The sequence below is a fragment of the Miniopterus natalensis genome, chromosome 3 (assembly GCF_054644295.1).
Source record: "Miniopterus natalensis isolate mMinNat1 chromosome 3, mMinNat1.hap1, whole genome shotgun sequence".
Taxonomy (NCBI): Eukaryota; Metazoa; Chordata; class Mammalia; order Chiroptera; family Miniopteridae; genus Miniopterus; species Miniopterus natalensis.
Window position 1 is genome coordinate 43559743 of NC_142083.1, and position 22351 is coordinate 43582093.

Here is a 22351-nt window from a genome sequence, read left to right on the forward strand (position 1 = left end):
CAGCATTTACTACCTTCTAATGTAACATAAGTTATTTACTTATTTATTTATTGTGTTCTTTTTTAAATTTATCTCAGAGATACCTCCTGCTAGAACGTGAGCCTCAGGAGGACACAGAACTTTGTTTTGTTCACTGATATATCCCAAGTGCCTGGCAATAAAGTGCTCACTTCTCTTTGTTGACAGATACAATTCTGAATTTAAATGGCTAAGTTTTCCAAGGGCTCATTGGGCAATGAAACGTTAAACTCACTAAATCTTGACCAAAAGCTGGATTTATCTCTGCACTATGTCAGAGCAGCTGTTATCCATGCACATAAGATCATTTTGACAAATAAAGAAGTACTTTTATAGGATTATATTTTGCTGTTATCCCATTGATCTACAGGAAAACACTTTAAACATATATATATATATTGATTTCAGAGAGAGGAAAGGAGAGGGAGAGAGAGAGAGATAGAAATATAAGTGATGAGAGAGTCATTGATCGGCTGCCTCCTGGGGATCGAGCCCACAACCCGGGCATGTGCCCTGACAGGGAACTGAACCCCGATCTCCTGGATCCTAGGTCGACGCTCAACTGCTGAGCCACACCCGGCCGGGCTACAGGAAAAACTTTAGAAAAGACATGCCCTGCTTTATTTCCTATTAAGAGTTATGTTATCCAGGGCCCAAGAAGCAGTATCTCTAAACTTGAGACCAAGAATAGTTTTGTTTCTCATGAGCGACAGATCTAGTTTATTCTAACGGTCATTTGAACTTATAAAATCCATCAGTCTTCAGAAACTCATTAAGCAGCTGCTATATGCCAAGCACTGGGTCCAGTAAACTAAACCAAAATACAATCAATGGCCTCAAGAATCATACATGCCAATGAAGATTACAGACAAGTAAACAGAAAACTTCAATATAATGAAATAAGTGCTAATGCAAGGCAAGTACAGAGAGCAGGAGAATGTAGAAAGAATACTTAATTGAATACTGAGGGCTCGGTTACGACATCCTGGGGTAATTACCATCCAAAGCTGAGGTCTACGGGATAAATAGAAGTTGGCTAACATGGGAGGTTGGTTATCACTCTCCAGGCAGAGGACGGTTATATCATGTATGAATATTCAAAGCATAGTTAATTTGTAGAACTGAAACAAAAGTAATATAATTGCACCCTGAAGTGCAAGAGTAAAACTGGCAAGAGAGAAAGAGAGATTAGCAGAGACTGATTATAACAAACCTCATAAGCCAGATTAGAGATTTAGACTCTATCCTGAAGGCAATGGGAAATTATTTAGGAGTTTTAAGCAAAGAATGACTGGATGTGTAGGATTAGCTATTTGATAAAGTTACCGGAGGATGGTTTCTTTTTCCAAAGTATATGTCTATCCTATTAGTAAAAAGGATAGTGGGAAGTCATGTGATAGGAAAGGAAGCAGGAGCATTTAAAATAGCATCTGGGGGACAGAGGCACTGCCTGAGTGGGCAGTCAGAGGATCTGTGGGTAGTGCTGATGTTCGGCTGGTGTTGAAGCAAAGAAATGATAACGGTACCACTGTCTGTGTGCTGTGATATTTCTTCTGCTGGGCTTAGCATAAAAGGGTGACGATACCATGAATCCAAAGTTAGAAGTTTTCTACATGTATACAGCTCAGGAACAAGAGCCAAAGAAAATGACAACATATGCAAGAGAGTGGTTTTGACTGTAGACCTTCTGGTCTTGGCTTAGCAAAAGGCTTCAAGGAGCTGAAAGAGAAGGGTGGAGGGACACAAGGAGTGGAGGTCTGAGACGAAAGAACAAGTGTAGTTTAAGAAACCAAATGAGCTATAGATCTGAAAAAAGTACTGCAGTGTAGTCACATACTAAAAGCATATATACAATTTGGATATATATTTATAAAATATCAGAGAATATGATTACCAACATACTGAGCCATTCTTCTTGACATGCACAGAATGAATAAAGGAGAATTAGCAAGAAAGTAACATTCTATGTAAGTCTATGACGTTCAAGGCATTCAGGCAGGAAGTGGGGTAAGGTGGGATGTGATATATATATGTATATATATATTTGTTTGGCCCTGGCTGGGTGGCTCAGTCAGTGGGAGGATTGTCCTGTGCACCAAAAGATTACAAGTTCAATTCTGGTCAGGGTAAATACTTAGGTTTCCAGTTCAATCCCGGTCGGGGTGCGTGTGGGAGGCAACTGATTGATCTCTCTCTCTCTCTCTCTCTCTCTCTCTCTCTTTCTCTCTCTCTCTCTTCCTCTCTCTAAATAGCAATAAAAACACATCCTTGGATGAGGATATATATATATATTTGTATAACAAAAAAATTTTAATTGCTTATCATTTAAATCTCAAAGAAATAATCTGGAATAGAAACACTAATTCCCAAATACATACCACCTTGAGTCCTGTGTAGAAAACAGCTAAACAATTGTTTTATAATCCATTTCTTTCCTTTTATCAGGGGTATGATCCAAGGGAAAGAAAGAAAGGTGGATGTTTCAGTGCTTTGTAAACATGCTGATAACTAAGTCTGTTAAAAAATATTTGCTTAGGAGGAAAAACCTTATTTATGAAGATTTTTAGCAAGATGTCTCTAGTTTATGATTATTTTTGGTAAAAAATCTACAGTCTGTGAATTTATAAGGCATGGCTCTATGGCAAATATCATACAAGCTCTACAACTACATAAAGATAACATTATCTAAACACTCCCCATACACGTGGCAATCTATGTGCCATACTTAGAAACCTCATCTGTTTTTCTGGGTCAGAAAGCATGTATCCAGTGCAGGAAAGAAAGACCTGGAGAGCTATCCTCAAACTCTCTGTGCTTCACCTGTGCCTCTTGACTACTTATGTCCTTGAAGTCATTAATAAGCTTTGATATTCAGTAAGATCTCTGATTCGTGTAAGGCTGATTTGACAATCCAGTCTTTAAATTAGCTCAACTCTACTTAGTCAGCCTTTTTAAAAATGTTATATAGACTAAAATAAAATGCCTGAAATAGTTCAAACTCCCACAAGTTGAAGAATGGTTAAGCAACCTTTAACATAACTATGTAGTAGACTGGAATATTGCCAATTAAATTAAAAATATGAAAGCAATTTAGTTTATGCAAAAATCTGAAATGAATTCTATTAAATGCAAAATAAAAGCACACAGTTCATGCTACAATTAAGTAAAATGTGGTGTACACATAATGATTGGCACTGAAAAAATATATAGATTTTTTTTTAATAGCAGAGTTACGGTAGAGAGTTTTTGTTGTAGAGTCTGAGGAAGGGGAATGTCAATGTAGGCAAGAAAACCAGTATGGAAGTCCTTATAATTGTCAGATCATAGTCATTACAATTTCACAAATATTCCAGTTCTCCTCACAGGCACATGGTGCACTTCTCCATTTTCTTCAAGTTAGAATTGGTCATGTACATTTCTTTGGCCAACAACCTTAGGAATGATGTGCGACGTTTCTGACATGTTTCAGGAGCTAAGGAGCGATTCATCCTGTTTGTCGCGCACTGCCTTGGTGGCTACAGAAGCGGCCTTTGAAACACAGCCTGTGTCGGCCTGGGTCCCTGCGTGTCCATGGCAGCGAGCCCGTTCACCTGGGCAGTGGGTTAAGCCACCGAGACTCAGGCGTGGCTTGCTCCTGAGGCATGACCAAGGCCATCTTGACGGGGCGAGAGCAGGCAATGGGAGTGTGATGCCCACGGCGTAACGTTTCCTAAGCGATAGTGAGCTAAGCAAAGTTTGTGCAAACTCGGATTTGTCTTTAGTGCTATAGGATGCCGACTGGGCTTACTTAGTAGGAGACGGACTTAGTATTGCAGACTAAGAAGCAAGTGACCGTAGACGGGAATGTTGAAGAAGAGAGCAAAATTAAAGACAGCTTCGCTGGCCCAGGGGGTGAGCGTGGACCTAGGAGCCAGGCGATCGGGGTTCGATTCCCGGTCGGGGCACAGGCCTGGGTTGCGGGCTCGATCAGTGACTCTCTCATCATTGATGTTTCTCTCTCTCTCTCTCCCTCCCCTTTCCTCTCTCTGAAATCAATAAAAATATATTAAAAAAAAAAAAAAAGATGAAGTGGATGTTTAATACCTGACAGAAATTGCCAATGCTATCGAGAGCGAGGCTACATGGAGGCGGAGGGGGAAAAGTTTAGAACATTGCTTTTTAGATGTAGGCCACTAGCTGATGTCTGGAAATGGAAATCTGAAATTCAGGAGAGAGGGCAGGACTACAGAAAAGAGGGAGAAGAGAAATCAGCGTCACATATACTCTAAACTGGTCATTCCCTGAGGTCTTTTACATGTAATCTCTCAATAATTACAGTGTCACCATTTCATTGAAAGAACTGAATCACTAAGAGGTTTAGTTATTCAGACTTGGGAGCACTACACATAAAGGAACTAGAAGCAGCTGGGGGAGATTACAGAAAAGAAGGGCAGGAAATAGTAAAGACTATATACGAAAGAAAGGCAAAGGAAGGAGGACACTGAATAGGAACAGACATTTTTTAAGGCTAATTGAGAATACAGTGTCACTGAGGTCAAGGGGGAAATGTCAAGAAGTAATGGATGTTGCAGAGAACACTAGATTCATCATCTTCAACCTACTGAATATTGCTTCTAATGGTTAACTTGTGAGAGGCAAACTGTGAAAAACATTCAGCTTTCAATATATTAATATTCAGAAGAACATTAAGTTGAACAAGTCTCAAAGATGGGGTGTTTTATGAGCATCACACTTCATGTTTGCCTAAATTAGAATCAAGGGAATTAAATAAATGCTACTACTAGGAATATTTTTTATTTCATCAGATAAAAATGTCTAACAAAGATGACCCAGCAGATGTTGAATGAACCTCTTAACAGGCCTATATCATATAGGTAAATTAATTCCACAAACTGCTCTCAAAAGGAATTTGAATCTTGGTGCTGATTTTGATGTGGCATCAGCACTCGTTTCGGGGGTCATAATGCTTAATGAGATGCATGGGAACCTCTGAGTGGGATACATATTCAAAGTTATCTTCAGGGAAATCCTAAATTAGAATGCACTCTAAATATTTAATTGATAGGTCACATAGGTAAGGGACTATTATAAAATCTATAACATAATGGACGTTTTACTCTCACAAGTGACGGGTAAGAACTTTAGGTCAAGGGCTCATCATATTTCTAGATTTATAACGTGGCAATACTCATAAAAAATGGCAACATTTCTCTAAGAAAAAAAGCTACTCTGTATATAACTTAAGAGAAAATACTTGGATTTCTCATATTAACTATCTCAGAAAAAAGGCAAAATTTTAATTAATAAAAGCATATATCTGTAGACACATGCTTTTTTAAAAAATTTTAGATTGTTATATGTTTTTGTCAATTCCTGAGATATAAGCAACAATTCTTGGAAATATTGGATCCTATCATTAGCAAACACCTTCGATTTATCTGTTTTTTCCACAGAGATTTCCACTTTTGTTGCTTTGACTTTTATTTTAAAATAGCTAGTGGAAGTAAAACATCAAGTGCAAATTTACCTTAGAGAAGATTGTTTACAGCATGCTTGTACAGATAGTGATTTAACCTAATCATCAACATTACAAAATTTATTTAAAATACTTCATTGGAAGTTATTAGTTTTCTAAGCAAAACTACAACTTTACATAGCCTTTTTAGTCAAATTCACCTTCATACACTTCAGGGAGCAATGCCCTCTGCATGTATACCCCTTAAAACTAACAATTCAGAACATGATTAATTTCAAAATTAAAATATTTTGAACATTGCCCTTAATTATTTCCTTTATTTTCACCGAAATGTAGGTAAAATGAATATTTTTCTATCAAGGTAACATTTTTATAACCAAGTTCCATGTTTTCAATGCTTGGCCATTCTTTATTAAATTCTGCCCTTTCCTTTAATTCTATTTAAAAATTTGCATGCATCTCTATTAAAAACCTACTTTAATTCATTATTCAATTATTTCCATCTCCAGGTCTACATGTAACCTGTCCTTCCCTTCTTGTCTGCTTGAATTCTAATTAACTTGGAAATTCAGAAGGCCCGTTATTCCTGTAGCATTAGTATCCTTCAAAGAGTCTTCTGCTCTTCTTTGAAATAACATATTAGTGATCTCAAAATAGTTCTTCAAATTCCCTATCTTCTATTGTGATCATGTATAAGAGTAAGTTAACTGACCCAAGGCCAACTACCCAAAAATGCTGCATGACCTAAAAGAGAAATGTTAATTTTGTATAATTTATTTTAAAAATATTTTTTATTGATTTTTAGAGAGAGAGGAAGGAAGTGGAGGGAGAGAGAAACATCAATGTGAGAGAGAAACATCAATAGGCAGGCGCCCCTACAAGGGATCAAGCCCAAAACCTGAGCATGTGCCCTGATGAATCAAACCCACAACTTTTTGGTGCACAGGATGATGCCCCACCAACTGAGCCACACAGCTGGGGCAATTTTGTACAATTTTTTTTAATGTAGTATATTGTATAAGAAGCCTTGACAATTAAAATAACTTTCTACCACCAAGATGTATATATGTTCATACCTATTTGTGTCCCATTTTTTCCCAGTAAGATTTTTAGATAGCCCCAAAGTATGTGAACTAAACAAGAAACAATAAAATAATCGACAAATTAAGGATGGGCAGTAATCTGAGAAGAAGCAAGTAAAACAATGAAGGTAGATGTGTCACTGCAAAAGACTGCATTTCTTTCACAAAGGAAATATGAAGTGTGCAGCGGCCATAATATTTAAAATTTTATAAAGAAACTGTGTCCACTTGAAGAACCTGAAGAACTTGACTTTTTAATAACAGATGGTGAACAGTAAGGCTATTCTCAACTTCTATCAATCATGGAGTAGAGAAGTCAGCAGTGCTGTAACACTCAACAACGAAAATACATGTATTTATTGAGTATCCAGTTCACTGGTAAATAAAGTGGAAGAAATTCCATTAAAATGTCTCTTGACACATTTTTCACAGCAATCTACTGGTATTTTCTGCTCTATCCCTCAAGTTACTCAACATGATTATTTCCCAGGGGCCATTTCTACATCACAGTGAGACACTTGCCTCCTGTTACCTGAATCTAGAGCTGATACACTTGTGTCTAACCACATTCTAATTCACTGTTTACTGCCATCCCCCTCAAAGAACATTTCCCAGGTATAAAAAATAGACGTAGCAAAGAGATTTATATGTCAAAATGATCAGAAAAGCAAAATTTAAAACAATAATAGCTTGAAAGTTTCTTTATTCATTACAGCAAGGTTAAGCTTTGACTCCCAAGTTGCAAAAAAAAAATTTGGATAAAAGACTGTTCTCTTTACCACAGTTAATGTTTGTGTTTTATTCAAAACAGATCACTCATACTCAGCTAATTTTTTTCTGCCAACAAAAGATAAAATTGAAATGTAAATAAGGGAATGCAATAGGAGAGTCACTGTCAAGGGACCCAGTCCAGGAGGAGAAACAATTCCAATGCACATCCAGTACATAACAAAGGAACACAAATCCCTTAAAGGATAGAACTGTTGGCTCCCCAACCTCTATTCCATCCCTCTTTCATACGAAACATGATTTATTCTCAAGGCGGTAGGGACGATCCTGCGATCTCACAGAAAATGGACCCTTCCTCTAATCATGCTAATCTCCCTTACCTGCCAGGGAGAGCATTCCTAACAGATACACAAGTTGGTACTTGGGAAAAGAGAAATAAATGTGAGTTACAGCAGATGAGAGATGTAAGACTTGAGATGAGTGTGAGAAAATAGATTTTAGAGATATAAAGGGAAAGGAAAGCATTCTCTAGACAGACAAATGTGAATTAAATCTTGAAGTAAGAATGAGCGCAGCATGTAGGACTTGGAATAGAGGAGACTGTTCTGCCTTCCAGGGAGAAGAAATATGGGTGTGACGGGTCATAAAAGCAGGCACAGTTTTCAGGGAGTGAAATGAAAGAATGCCTTAAGCGACAAGGGTATTGGTTTCTTCATTTCCAGAGTAAGGATAAAATTAGTGTGAATCAATAGTTTCATCTCTCAGCTTCCCAACACCCACCCAATATCAAGGAGCCCAAAGTAATTGGATGATATAAGCAAAGGTGACTGAAAACAATCCCAGTCTGAAAACTTAAAGTACTTAAAGTTATGCTAATCTGTCTCTCTTGCAGCTCTGTAAATTCTCAGAAATCTTCAAAAAGTTAAACAACTTGCTTGAGCACTCTGTCTAAAGGATATCAGTAAGAACTCAGTATGAATCAGAATTCCCAGCGGTCTCTTCAGGATCTTACAAATAAAACTTACTGTAAAACTTAATGTGTTCTAGTAGTTAAAAGTGTAAAATGTCAGAATTTGGGCGGGGGGGGGGAGTTCCCTGTGTATTCAGTTTCTAATTATTCTTATTTTAGCTTTGGTTATATCACCAGGTTAGTACTTGCACAATTCTTTCCAACACTAAACTATGGGATGAAACTGTTTCAGGGCCTCAATCTCAGACAAGTATCATAATGTCCTTTGATGAACATCTAAAGCCTCAGCATAAACCCCTGGCTGATATGTACAGTGGTTTTTTTTCTTTCTTTTTATTTTTGAGAACTGCATTATTCATTCTTTTTCAAAAGTCGCTAGGTAAGCTTTCAAAACAATCAGCAAAGCTATAACATATTATTTAAATTGGATAAGCAGTAAATACTAAATATTATCTCATTTAGGTTTATGTCTAGAGAAGCAGAAAATTAGCTGAACAGATATAAAGCATGTCTTTAAATCTTGGTGAAGTCTAGCAATTGAAAATCTGCTTTGGGTTAACATCTTTAAAAAAATGCATTCCAAGAATACTATACTCAGGTATATTTTATTCTATTTTAAAGTGCATTACTCCAAGACTTAAAAAATATACTATCCAGGCAACTTTGAAAATAAAGTTATTTGAAAATGTCTGTGAGCTTAATGAGGTATGAGTTGATAACAATGTAATAATGAGGAAGATATTGTACCAAAAAAAGTAGGTCCTTTCTTTTCCTTCCTCTCCTCTTGCAGTCCAGTCTCAAGAAGCCCCGTGGCCCGCAGGCCTGCCCGGCCCTGCGTGCAGGGCGCTGGCCCCGGCTGCCTCCCTGCCCGGCGCCAACCTCCTCCTTACCATGCCCTGCACTACGCTGTGACAGTTGTCAGGTTTGAAGCTTCTTAAAATCGCTGCTGTGGTTTCCATTCAGTAATTACTAACAATGGCTCAATTATTGACATTGTTATGATCCCACACCAAAGAATCACCAAGCCAAATATATTTTACCCGACTGCAACTAAAGCAGAAAAAGAATCAATGTTATAGCCTTTTTCTCTGCTGAGGCATTTAAGAATTTTAAAGCTGCATTAAGATTTTCATCAAATTATTAATATCATTCTTTTTATTTATTTATTTCTTAAATTGGAAAGTATATCCACCCCTCTCTTTAGATTATCTCAAAAGGAAAAACTGTATGTTCTTGGGTTGACAGTGCTTTAAAATCAGCATAAATCCAATGTGGCTTAATTTATTCATTAATTCAACCATACAAGTATTTATTAAATATGTACCATGTACCAAACACTTGTTCTGGCCCCTGGAGAATCAATAGTGAATATAATAAGACACACACAAAAATTCCAGCTTTTGGGGGGTTATATTTAGCCTGGACAGACAATAAACAAACTATATATGTACAGTGCACAGCAGCCATGCTGACATTAAAAAATAAAGTAGAGCAAGGGACCATGACCACGCAGAGAAAGTGTGACCTTTTTAGAAATAAAGAGAAGGCTTTTCCAAGAAGGCATCTTTGGGTCATAACAGAGGATGTGATGGAGCAGTCACGCAGATGCCTGCCGGAGGGGCCCTCAGACAATAGACCCGTGAGCGCAGAGCCCGCCTGAGACAGGCGTGTGCCCTCGGTCTGTTCGTGTCTGTTTGTACAAAAGGCAGGCTAGGGTGGCTGCAGTAAGGAATGCAGCCGGGGAGGTAACGGAGAAGGTGAAAACGATACCCAGTTTCAATCCTAGATCCCTTCGAGGGTTAGGTGAAAGCTCCTAGAGGGCTTGGGTAGGACAGTGACGGTCTCCCAGGCCTTGTAGGAGAATCACCCCCGCCTCTCCGCTGAGAAGGGCCTGCAGAGGGGCCCGCAGCGCAGCAAGGTCACCAGCCGGGAGGCCACTGCACAGTAAGTCAAGTGAGAGGAGACGGTGCCTTGGGCCAGGGCAGGGGTGGGGAACATCCGGCCACTGGGCCCTAATGCTGCCTATGAAATCATTTTGCCTAAATCATCATAATTTAGGCACCCCCAGGTGGGCCTCAAAATTCAATAAATTCTGGGAGCTTTAGTCATAGCTAATTTTAAGTTGATAATTTGTACGGCCCTCACATGATGTTATAAATATCCAAATGGCCCTTGGCAGAAAAAAGATTCCCCACCCCTGGAGTAGGCTATTGGTAGAAATGATGGCAAGAAGTGATTAAATTTTGGATATATTTTGAAGAAGCTAAAAAGACCTGGTGAGGATGAGATGTAGGAGATGTCATCAAAGTTGAACCTGAAGGTTTTAGTTTGAGCAGCAGAGATGGAGAAGACTGTAAGAGTGGCTGGACTGTAGGGGAGCACTTTTTAAAAATGCAAATATTCACTATGGATGAAGGCAGCAGGGGGGATTTTCATTTTCTATTTTATTCTTTTCAAAAATTTCTACATGGTCCATAAATTACAATGGTAATCAGATTGTCATTTAAAATAATTGGTAAAAATGTGCACGTTACTATGTACAGCTTTCTAATACATGCCTAACAAAATGCTTGAATAACTATAAGTTTCATAATGAAAATAAATATATGATATCTAAAACTCTTTATAAGCGAAGAAAATACAGTTTTCTTTAGTAGATAAGCACAAGATTTTCCCAGAGAAATCTGAATTTGGATCCTGCTTCTGCCACTTGTTTATTATGTTACTGTTGGACATGTTTCTTCATACTTTAAAATTTAGTGTTCTCTTTAAATAGGAATATATACGTATATATATTATTAGTTATATTCCTTTATTGTGAAACTTAAATAAAATGCTGTACATAGAACACCAGTATATTGCCTGACTAATAATCATAATCAAAGTCACAATATAATATGACAAAAACATTAATGATGATGAAAGTAAACACAATTAATTTATCCCTGTGTGTATATGATCGGCATAGTGTGGTAAGAACTTTGCGTATATCATCATGTTAGATCCTCACAGAAAAACTCTAAAGTAAGCACCATTATCATCCCATTTTGAGTAAAGAAAATAAAGACTGTAAAAGAAAAAAAGAAAAAAACTTCACAGGTAGAAGATAGCTATTTATCTGAAAATCAAAGCACCTAAAGGCATAGGTACAAGGCTGCAAGTTCATGGGTTTTTATCCAACTCATCATGAAACAGAAAGTTTAATGCCGTCCTTGAACCAACAAATTCCTGGAATGTTAAATTAATATTTTTCAGTGCCCTAGTTGTATTAGACTTTGAGCTGAAACTCAGGACAGCAAAAAATCGACCCAGACAATTGGAGATGGCCTTAGAGATGAATCCAAACCATGAAGGGAGGACTAGAAATTACAGAAACCTGGAAGCCGAAGTGTGCACAGGTAGTGAGGCAATAAGTTTTTAAATATTGCAAATTATCCCTGATCTATTTTTTTTCTGAAATAGACTTGTTGAAAAGCAAAATCGTTGTGTTTATATAATTTTTACTCATACTCTATGACAGTTAAATATAACATTTTGAAAATGTAATATTTAAAATATAAAAATTATATTTATCAATAGTGGCTAGACTATGGTGTCCAGTTGTTTAGTCAAATACCAATCTAGAAATTGCTGTGAAGGTAGTTTGTAGCTGTGATGAGCATCTACAATCAGCTGACTTTAAGTAAAGCAGATAATCAGTAACATTAGTGGGTTCACCTAAGCAGTGAAGGCCTTAAGAGCAAAAAGTGAGGTTTCCCCCAGAAGAAAGAACTTTGCCCAGCTGTCCTGGCTCAGTGGCGGAGCATCGACCCAGGATCCAGGAGGTTGTGGTTCGATTACCAGTCAGGGCACAGTAGGGGGGGCGCGCAGGAGGCAGCCAATCAATGAGTCTCTCATCATTGATGTTTTTCTCTCTCTCCCTCTCCCTTCCTGTCTTTGAAATCAATAAAGTTATATTTAAAAAAGAAAAAAGAACTTTGCCTCAAGACTGTAACACAGAAATCCTGCCAGAGTTTCCAACTGCCTGCCCTGCCCTACAGATTTTGGACTTGTCAGTCCCAATAATAGTGTGAACCAAATCCTTAATATAAATATTTTCTTTTTATATATTTGTACATGTACATACATCCTTTTTGTTCTGCTTCTCTAAAGAACCCTGACTGATACATTCTCCTTTTCCATTTATATACCTTTATTACTATTTTTTAAAAAATTCTGATGCTTAATCTTATCATTAACTTGGGTTTCATTTTTGGTTTTACTCTTAGCATCCTTAAGGTCAACAACACAAAAACTTTCTTAATTGAAATGATATAAAACTTATACAAACACTAAATCAAAATTTGACTTACACCTCTGGAATTATTTTTCAACATTGTGATAGGGCTGAGTTTTTAAAAGTTGAATTTTTACTGCTCTAGTAACATATGTGGAAGATTAATTCATTTATTTTTTTCCCCAAGCTTTAAAAATTGTCTAAATTTGAATGCCTATTTTCTAATATTTTAAACATAAAATTATTGAGATTTGACACAATGAAAATTATTTTATCTCTAATAAGATAATATCAGCCTGAGGTACTTAACCAATGATGTTATTTGATACTCTCAGGAATTTTTCTAGACAACAAACTTTAATGTGATTATCACTCTTTGAAATCTAGTAAAGGATGATCATAGTCAGCAGCACCTAATAAACAGAGTTGAGCAAATGTAGTAGTTTCTGTAAAAACAGTTCATTAATGCAAAAAGAAAAGATCAGTTCAATACAGAGGATGCATATAGACAGTTTTAGCAAACATGGAAAATATGCTTATGCACATGAGAAAAAAATGAAGGATATAGTGAAGCCGGGATTTTAAGAGTCACGATGTAGAACACAGCAAATACAAATCTGGACTTTAGTATTACTAAGATGTGCACAAAGTTTATTTCTTCATAGACAGATTTCCAAGGTCTCATAAGAATTTTTATAAAATAATATGAAAAACATACCAAACTGTAGGAGAAAAGCTAAGAAGATACTAAAAGGTGACCAATGGGTGTTATAACAGTTCCTGCCGATTTCACTAATCGCCCACCTAGTACGCATTTCGCCCTGCCCTTCCCCAGGCTTACCCTGCCCCTTGGCCACATGGCTTCTGGTCTTGAGAGAAAGATAAAGTCAACCTCATGCTGGGGCTGAGGGGTGAGAAATGGGGGGGCGGGTCTTGACTGGCTGGTTGTTTCAGGGGTGGCAGAAGGGATCTGAATCTGTCCAATGAGAATAGATCTCAGGACACTTGCTTAGAAGGCAGGGGAATAAATGTCATTTCTTTTTCCTCTCTGGACATGAATAAAGATGCAGACAGCCACAGCAGCTGGTGGCAGATATACCACCACTGCGAGGGAAACCAGTTTGAAGATGAAGATTAATTTTGCACCACAGAAAGCGAAGCAGAAAAATTGGAGGAAGAAAAACAAAAAACAGACTTTTAGTGACATCATTGAGCTCCTCATTCTAAATTCTGTGCGCCAATAAAATCTCTTATTATTTAAGCTACATAAAATTGGCTTTCTGTTACAACTAAAATAATCGTGTCAGAATACATAACTACTTTTTAAATGCACACATTGCTAGGTATTTACAAACATTACTGAAGAAATGAGAGCTTCAATCTCTATTATTAGGGATTTTAGTTATTTTACATATTTCTTGACAATAAGATCTTAAGATTTTTAACTGTTTATTTCAAGTCCAGTTTTATACTTTTGGGTAAAGATGATAAATTATATAACTATATATTCACAGACATATAAGATTTAAAGATATTATTTTTCCCTCTTTTATTACTTTAATTCTTAAACTTGTTTAAAGAGAAAGATATGAAGTATATAATCTCCCAAATTCCCTACTACGACCAGAATGCCATACTATCGTGAAGGTTATCTCAGTGAAGATATGAAAAAAATACTATCTACATATAACAGAGATTTAAAAACTATTTTTCTCACACTTCAAAATCACTGCCACACACCTATCAATAAAGTTTTGTTTCAAAAAAAAAAAAAAGTAAGCACTATTTGGCCTTTTCATTAATGTCTTTTCATGAAACTGATAAAAGCTAAATCTTAAGAAGCAAAGATTTCTTCCCTGTTCCACTGAGAAGCTACAAATAAGGACTTCTTTCTGTTTTTCAGAGATTGTAGGAATAAACTTTTGGTGTTTTAGGTATTAGGTTTTAATACTTAAGCCTGCTTAGCATATATTTATGAACAAGAATATACTTGATAAAATAATTAGTGAAGTTGATCCAGGCACTGGAGGGGAAATATGCATCTCCATATAAAAATGGAGAAAATTTGCAATAAATGTGAAAAACAAGAACGTCAAGCTCTCTTTCAGACGCCCAAGGATACAGAGCGCTAAGACCGGAATGCCAAAGCCACTCTTGCTCCTCAGAGGATAACACGTTAAGGTATCGCCCCTTTTCAAAACGCGTGAACTGTTGAATAATGGAGCACAGTCGACCATGCAGCATTAAACGCCACAAGAAAACAGGAAAGGCATCTGAAAGAAACCCGTGGCAAAGCTGAGAAAATCTCAGGACTCACTGTACATAGAAGCAATGTTTTGTAGAACTAAAATGGAATATTTCGAAAGTTAGAGGAGAGTGTCTGATCACTATGTCCTATATTTAGCTGTATAGATATATCACATATTTGTTTTAAGCTCTATATAGGGTGTCCTCCAAAAATGTATTCACATTTTGAATAATTATTAATTCCAGTGGGTTAAATCTGAAAAGAAAGAAATATCAATTGAATTATCAGCTGTTAAAGTGTATATATATATTTTTTGGGACACCCTACATATATAAAACCATATATACTGCTAATTCATTTAACTATAAGTATATAGATATAAAATTATATGTACAAATATATATTTATATATAAAACTATAGCTTCAAATTTTTACTACTGCTACCCAGTGTTACATATGTGTGTAGATTATTAGTGTTTTCAGGTATACTTCCTCAATGGCCAAACTGAGCATTTAAAAGATTAAACATGTTAAAAGATTTAGAAGGAACAGGTGAGAATGTTGAAGCTCTGGTGTGCCAATTCACCCTTTTCTTCATCTCTGGTGGGCATGACAGAGGTTGAAATAAGTCTACAATAAACTACTGTATCCAGGCGGTAACCTCTATCATCATTACCAGTAGGGACCAGGTGTTAATTGGCCACAAATACAATTTTACATTTAAGTAAATTATAAAATTTTGACTTTATAAATATGTGAAGAACACTGTGGCTTTTGTAGTTTACTATTTTAATTTAGCAAGTTGCTAAGAAGATTTTACCATTTACATTTATCTAAAAACTTTATTTTCCTAATAATTATTCTTATGAGTTAATTCAGTATTAATAGCTATTTATATAAACCCAAACTCAGTCCCTTTCTTTGATATTAAAAAAAAGACAATTAAAGCAATCAAAAATCTCCCCTTAGGCAAGAGAGAAAGAAAATTAAAGCTTTGTTTTTAGGTAGAATGAACAAAAACAATAAATTGTGATTTTGACTAATTATTACCACTGGTTTCTATATAGCTACAAGCTCTCCACTCTGCCATTTTTGACTGATTTTGATCCCATTCAATAACATTTTCCATATTTGCCCTTTTTTATTTTTTAAATATTGTGGTGACATTGGTTAATAAAATTATATAGATTTCAAATGTACAATTCTATGCTAACATCATCTACATATTATATTGTGTGTTTATCACCCAAAGTCAAATCTTCTGATTTTTTTTTTTTTGCCTTTGTTTTAATTCATAGTAATTTCATCAATTTGGTAAATAAGCGGTATTTATAGAAAGGTAAAATAATTGCTAATAAGATCAAATAGATTAAAAGGAATAAGGAAATTTATGTATCAGTAAGGCTGGTTTAATATACCTTATAGTTAATTAATTAAATTCTATACAGATTAGTTCATTTGTAGCAGTCAATTTTCTAATGTAAATGCACTGACTTTTTAAATGACATAGACAAAGTATTGGTATAATCAGTTTATGAAGCCTCTCACTATTATGAAATTTAAATAAATGATAAATGATAATTGGATTTGTGCAGCATGGGAGAAGCAGCCACGGACTTAACTTTATTAAAGAGTGTTATTTTTATGAAATTTAACCTTAATGTGATCACCTTTCAAAAGTTGTAAACCGATTTGATTTCAAAGTTGCAAAATGATCTGCACTTCACACCTACACACACACACACATACACATTCTTAATATTTGCAAATCTTTATTTTTGAAGACACATTTATTAGTCAAAGTCTGATGAATTCAGCAGCAGAGTCAGAAACTACAAGGAAATAACTGATGTTGCAATCTCATAAACAAATTCTGAAGAAAATTTTAAAAGAGAGTTTTGAAGAATTATTTGAGCAATAGCAATGTAATTGGATTACATTTATCACCTCTAAAGGTGATTCATTTGGAGGTACAATATCTGTTATGGCAGCTTTAAAAAATATGAATCTCATTAGTTTGTAATTAGATCTTGGGATATAACCTAGTTTGAAGGAATTTCTTGCATAGTTCATAGAGGTGTTTTTACACTCAATGAAGAGAGATGTTTAAATACCTGAACAAAAGATTCAACTAAGATAAAAGAAGCTTTGGATAGTTACAGAAACAGGTGTTAAATGAAAATGCCCCAGTAACTCGGTTGCTACAAAACATGTTCCTTTAGGCTAATGCACCCCATCAGAACATTGAGAGATAAAAATTATTAACAAGTGGATGCTCTATATTCAATAAGGGGATATATCTCCATGAGAAGAAATGCAGATGTGATATAGTATGCACCTTCTCTACAAATGAGCACAAAAAAAGCACTTGTTTTTTGCATGGCGATTTAGAGGTTCAAATGAGAAAAATAAGGCTTGTTTGAAAAAAACAGCTCAAGACAGTATGAAGTGTGAAAATATTCTAAACAGAATCCCATGAGAAGAGAGGTAAGAGATCACTTCTTTGTTTTAATGATGGCAGTCATAGTAATTCCAAATAAAAGGCAAATCAAATATGCTCTATCATAAAGAGAAAAAGATCATATCATTTTTGTAGCATTATAGCATAAGTAAAGCAACTATCTAATATCTCATTAATTTTCTGAGTTATATTTTCTGTCTTGATTTTTCCACATGTTACTCAAGATAAGCCTATTATTTCCTTTAAAATTAGTTCTGGACAAAGAATTAATGTTATGTTATTGAATTATAATAATTAACCCAATTCTGTGTGCTTATGGGGTTAAAAGTAACCTAGATTTGTTATATAATATTCATACAGGTAGCAGAGTTGAGCAGCAGAAGCTTGCTGGACCCATAATATCCCTATACAGCAAACATTTAATAAATCGTTCATTCAGTAGTAGCATCTACTAGGGACCTACACCTTTAGATGAATCTTGTATACATTTGTTTTAAAAATAATCATTTTTTAAAGATTAAAAAAATTGATATTTAGAGAGAGAGGAAGTGAAAGGAGAGAGAGAAACACCCATGAGAGAGGGGAAAACAGATAAGACACTGCCTGCGTCCTGTACAACCCCCACAGGGAATCCTGCCCCCAACTCAGCATGTGCCCCACCTGGGAAATGCATGAGAGGACACTCAACCAACTGAGCCACATCAGCCAGGGCTCCTTTTTACTTCCTACAGAAGGATCTCTTACCCTTTGGAACAGCATGGAGGGACCTGGAGAGTATTATAAGCAAAATAAGCCAGTCAGAGACAGACAAGTATCACATGATCTTACTCATATGTGGAATCTAAAGGACAAAATAAACTGATGAACAAATAGATCCAGAGATATGGAAGCATGGAACAGACTGAGGGACCTCAGAGGGAAGGTGGGGGTGGGTGGGAAGAAAGAGATTAACCAAAAAACTTATGTGCATATATGCAAAGCCCATGGACACAGACAATAGTGTGGTAGGCCTGGGTGGGATTGGATGGAGGGGATGAAAGGGGGAAAAAATAGGGACATCTGTAATACTTTCAAGAATAAAGACAAATTTAAAAAAAACAAACAAGAACTAGTAATCAGAAATCAAGGACTATTTTGCAGTAAAAAATGTCCCCATTAACTTTATAATTTCTTCTACTATTGAAATTTGAAGAGTAGCAGATCTCCTATTACAAACATTAAAATTATTTAATTTAATGAAATTAAAATATGCATTTGAAGGAGTTACTGTCCAATTATGCTGTGAGTTGAAGGAAGAGTATGAATCTGATAACAGTATCACGTGGAAATAGAAAAGTTTAGTTCAATAATAATTTCTGTGGCAAACAGAATATTGCATGTCATTAATAATTTAAACAAAATAGAGAAATAACAGGAAAGGAAGATAAATTACAGGAGGACCCCAAAATGCATCTGAGTTTCGAAAAGATTATTCTAGATAAATTCTGCTGATGGAAAGAGATGAGAGTAAAACAGAATACTCATCATATATTAAATAAAGATATTATAAATAACAATTGTAAATAAAAGATATATTTTAATGCATATTACTGAAAAGATACAATATTTAATGCATATTACTGAAAAGATACAATATTTATTATTCTAACAGAATAATAAATATTCAATTAAGCAAAATAATTGTTGAAAATTTGGGGGTGAGAGGTGCCAAAAAGGACTAAAAAAATCATAATCCATTCCCACAACTATTCATATACCTTCTGAAATCAAGTCTTTACAAATCTCATAATACTTTTTCAGAAGTTACAGTAAAATTACATAATAATACTCTTTGTTATCTACTTTGATAAAATAAAATAAAAACACATTTGGCTTCCAGTACCAGTTTTAACATAACATGAGTGTCTGCTTTAAATAACAAATTTTCTCAATGTTAATATAATCTATATGTGAAATTATTTGGTTAAAATATTTCCTAAAAATACATTTATTTGTTTTATTCTAAAAGTCTATGTTAAAACCATAACAAAAATACCTGATTATATCTGAAAACAAAAATAATTTTAAAACAAAATTTAAACTCTATGTTCAGATCACTCTAGAGTAAAATAAATATTTGAAGAAAAATGTTCAGTTTTATTTACAAGATGTTCTTAGTAAGCATAGAAATTACTAAAATAATTTTAGAATAAGAAAATTACACTAAGAAATCGTTATATTCTACTTAAATATCCTTTGCATTAGGTTAAAATTAATGTTCGTCATGCAAAAATAATTATTATTTTGCAATAGCACCAAAATTGCTTGGCAGACAACAGAGCAAGGTGTGGGGAGTAGAAGAGAAATGAAACTAGGTTAGAAAAGCATGGGTGTTCCCAAGGTTTGATACTCTCACAAAGAGAAAAGTCAATTAAGGTTAAGAAATACAGTGGGCAACCCTGTAAATACTAAAGCCTCAAATCAGGGCAAAGGAAGTGAGAAACTAGGCAGAGGAAATGCACAGCAGATGAGTTTGCTAATAGGTGACGTGATTAGGTTGCTCCTAAAACCAGGAACAGAAGCTCACTAGGAGAAAACAGCGAGTTCTCATCATCCAAATGAGGTTATAAACTATCTGAGGATATTATGAAAATGAAACATTGAGAGTTTATCTAATTTTGTGATTAACAAAGCAGTTACAATTACCATGAGTACAAGGCAATATGGCGCTCTTGGAGTCTATTAAAGATATTTGTAAGATGTCTATTTTGTATTCTTCCATTGAATTTTAGACCTTTTGAACTTACAGGTAAAAATCCCTCTCAGTTCTGGTGGGAGGTCGAAATCAAGAAGTCTTCTGCCAGTTGAAATAAGTTAAGTCTATGAATTGAAATGACCCTTCCTTGTACCCAAGTCCCAATAACTGGGCTAGATTCCCCCCTTCCTGTACAATCAAGTCCCACTGTGTCCATTAGTTTTAGTAACTGCTTTCTGCTCTTCTCTCTCTGGCCTAAATTCTTTTCTCAATTATTTGCTTAAGAAATAATCTAGTCCTGAGGTCTAGTCTTTTCAGACCAGCCTCTAACCCCTACATCTCAGGGCTTGACCCCTTTTTTCCCGATATTGCTGGTCTGCAAGCCTGGGGCTTTTATTAACTGCTAATCAGATCGGCTGTGCCGCCTACTATATCCTTATAAATGTGTCTGGCGTTTGTCTTTGACTCAGCCCACAGTTCTAGAACCATGCTGAAACTACCATGCCTTCCCTACCATGTTTATTCTTCATAATACTTAGTTCTGACTGCAGCCTGTGTTTACCTAAACAGATGATTAGCCGAATAAGAAACAGTCATGATGCCAGATTGTAGTCCCACTAAGTTACATATAACTATAAAAATTATGCTTTTAAATAACGTGAGTGTCTGAGGGAACAACATATATATGGTTATATATTTGGTAATGCAATATTCTACATGGAAAGTCATATTTTTGAAAGTGTATTTTATCATTTTACTTTATTCTCCCCATTTTATTTACTTTTTGCATTTTATCATTTTAGTTTTTTTCCTCCTCATTTCATTGTTTTTGGCATTTTACTGAATGTTTTAATTTTCCTTATTCTTTAATGTTGATGTGATATGTTGTGCTGTGTTTTCCTCTGTTCTTTTCTCTATTTAAAACTCCAACATCATTTAGTCTGGGACAGTGGATCCAAGAAATAAAAAGAGTAAATAAAACCCTGTGAGTTTTCTGGTTGGCACCTTAAGATATACACTTCAAAGGGTTGTGTCTCCATTATGAAGGGTACTGAATTAAATAAGAATAATTTTTAAGGAACAGGAACTCTACCTGCTGAAGTCGGCTCCTCTTCATCCGATGCTACAGTGGGGAAGGGAGGGAGAGAGACAGAGAAAGAGGTTGAGATTTCATATTTCTAAGCAATGACTATAAGCTCTTGACTTGTAATTTTGTGTATATATTAGAAATCTGTCATTAGATAATTAGATAATGACAGATTAATGAGTATTTACATTAAATTAACATTTATATACTCATACTTCAAAATATGCATGCATTAGAAAAGACCATTCAAATGTCTAAATTTGACTTTTCTTTCCTATTACAAATAAGATTGACTTTATTTAGAGTATATTTATCATAATTATTATAAATAATATTGTTTAAAATATGTTTTAAATAACATAAAATAGCCCACTATCAACCACTCTGTAGAAACATTTATTAGCAAAGAAGAATTAAAAGGCATTGTTGGTAGTCGAAAAACTGTTCTTTGAGGTAGAAATTATAAATAAGACAGAAGTTATTAATCATTAGAGTGACTCAGAATCACTCTGGGTGTTGGTTAAGCATGAATATTCTAGGTCTCCCCCGGACTCCTGTCACACACACACACACCACATACACACAAACACACTCGCTCACGTGTACTACATATTTCAGGATTCAGTAGTGGTGATTCTGTGGTGAGGCCCCAGGAACCTGCATTTTAAAGGTACCTTAAGTGGTTCTGGCACAAGTGTTCTACTGCCCACATGTCGATAAACATGGATATTATGACAGGAGAGGCCACGATATGAAAATGCAACTTTCTGTTAAAGCTGTAGTTCTCAACCCTGACTCCATATTAGAATGCCAAACTCTGGGCCCCACCTCAAACCAGTTAAGTCAGAACCTCTTCCAGCAGCACTAACTTGCAGCCAGGTTTGAGACATTATTAAGTCATATCAATATAAGGCAATATGAACTGTAATTCAAAGTGTGAATCATTTGGATTCCTGTTTTTAAAGGGAGAAATTGTTGAGAGCAGCAAGCTTCCAAGGCTAACAATCTAAGGCTGGGTTTATGTGGGGGATGGAGCACGGTGATTACAACAGTGAAAAAAAGTTTACCTGAAGTAGCTTCACAGTTTTTGCTAGAATCCATCTCATCACCTCTATACTAATAGACACTCCATGAAGAGGTATTTCTGTTCTGTGCACAAGTGCAGCTTACCCAGAATAGTACTGTTGAAATAGGTGACACAAGCCAGCACTATTTCATTTGATTCATGAAGTTTTAAAATAAAAATTTACGCAGCTGCTTATAAAGGAG

The 22351-nt window shown here is 35.5% G+C and overlaps 1 protein-coding gene across 1 annotated transcript in view; it reads right to left on the reverse strand.

Annotated features, from left to right (window-relative positions):
* EDIL3 (EGF like and discoidin domains 3) overlaps nt 1-22351 on the reverse strand; it is a 357017-nt gene that overhangs the window by 204353 nt on the left and 130313 nt on the right. Inside the window, exon 3 of the mRNA XM_016210330.2 lies at nt 21089-21118. Coding sequence (XP_016065816.1) covers nt 21089-21118 — 30 coding nt within the window. The remainder of the gene's footprint in view (nt 1-21088; nt 21119-22351) is intronic.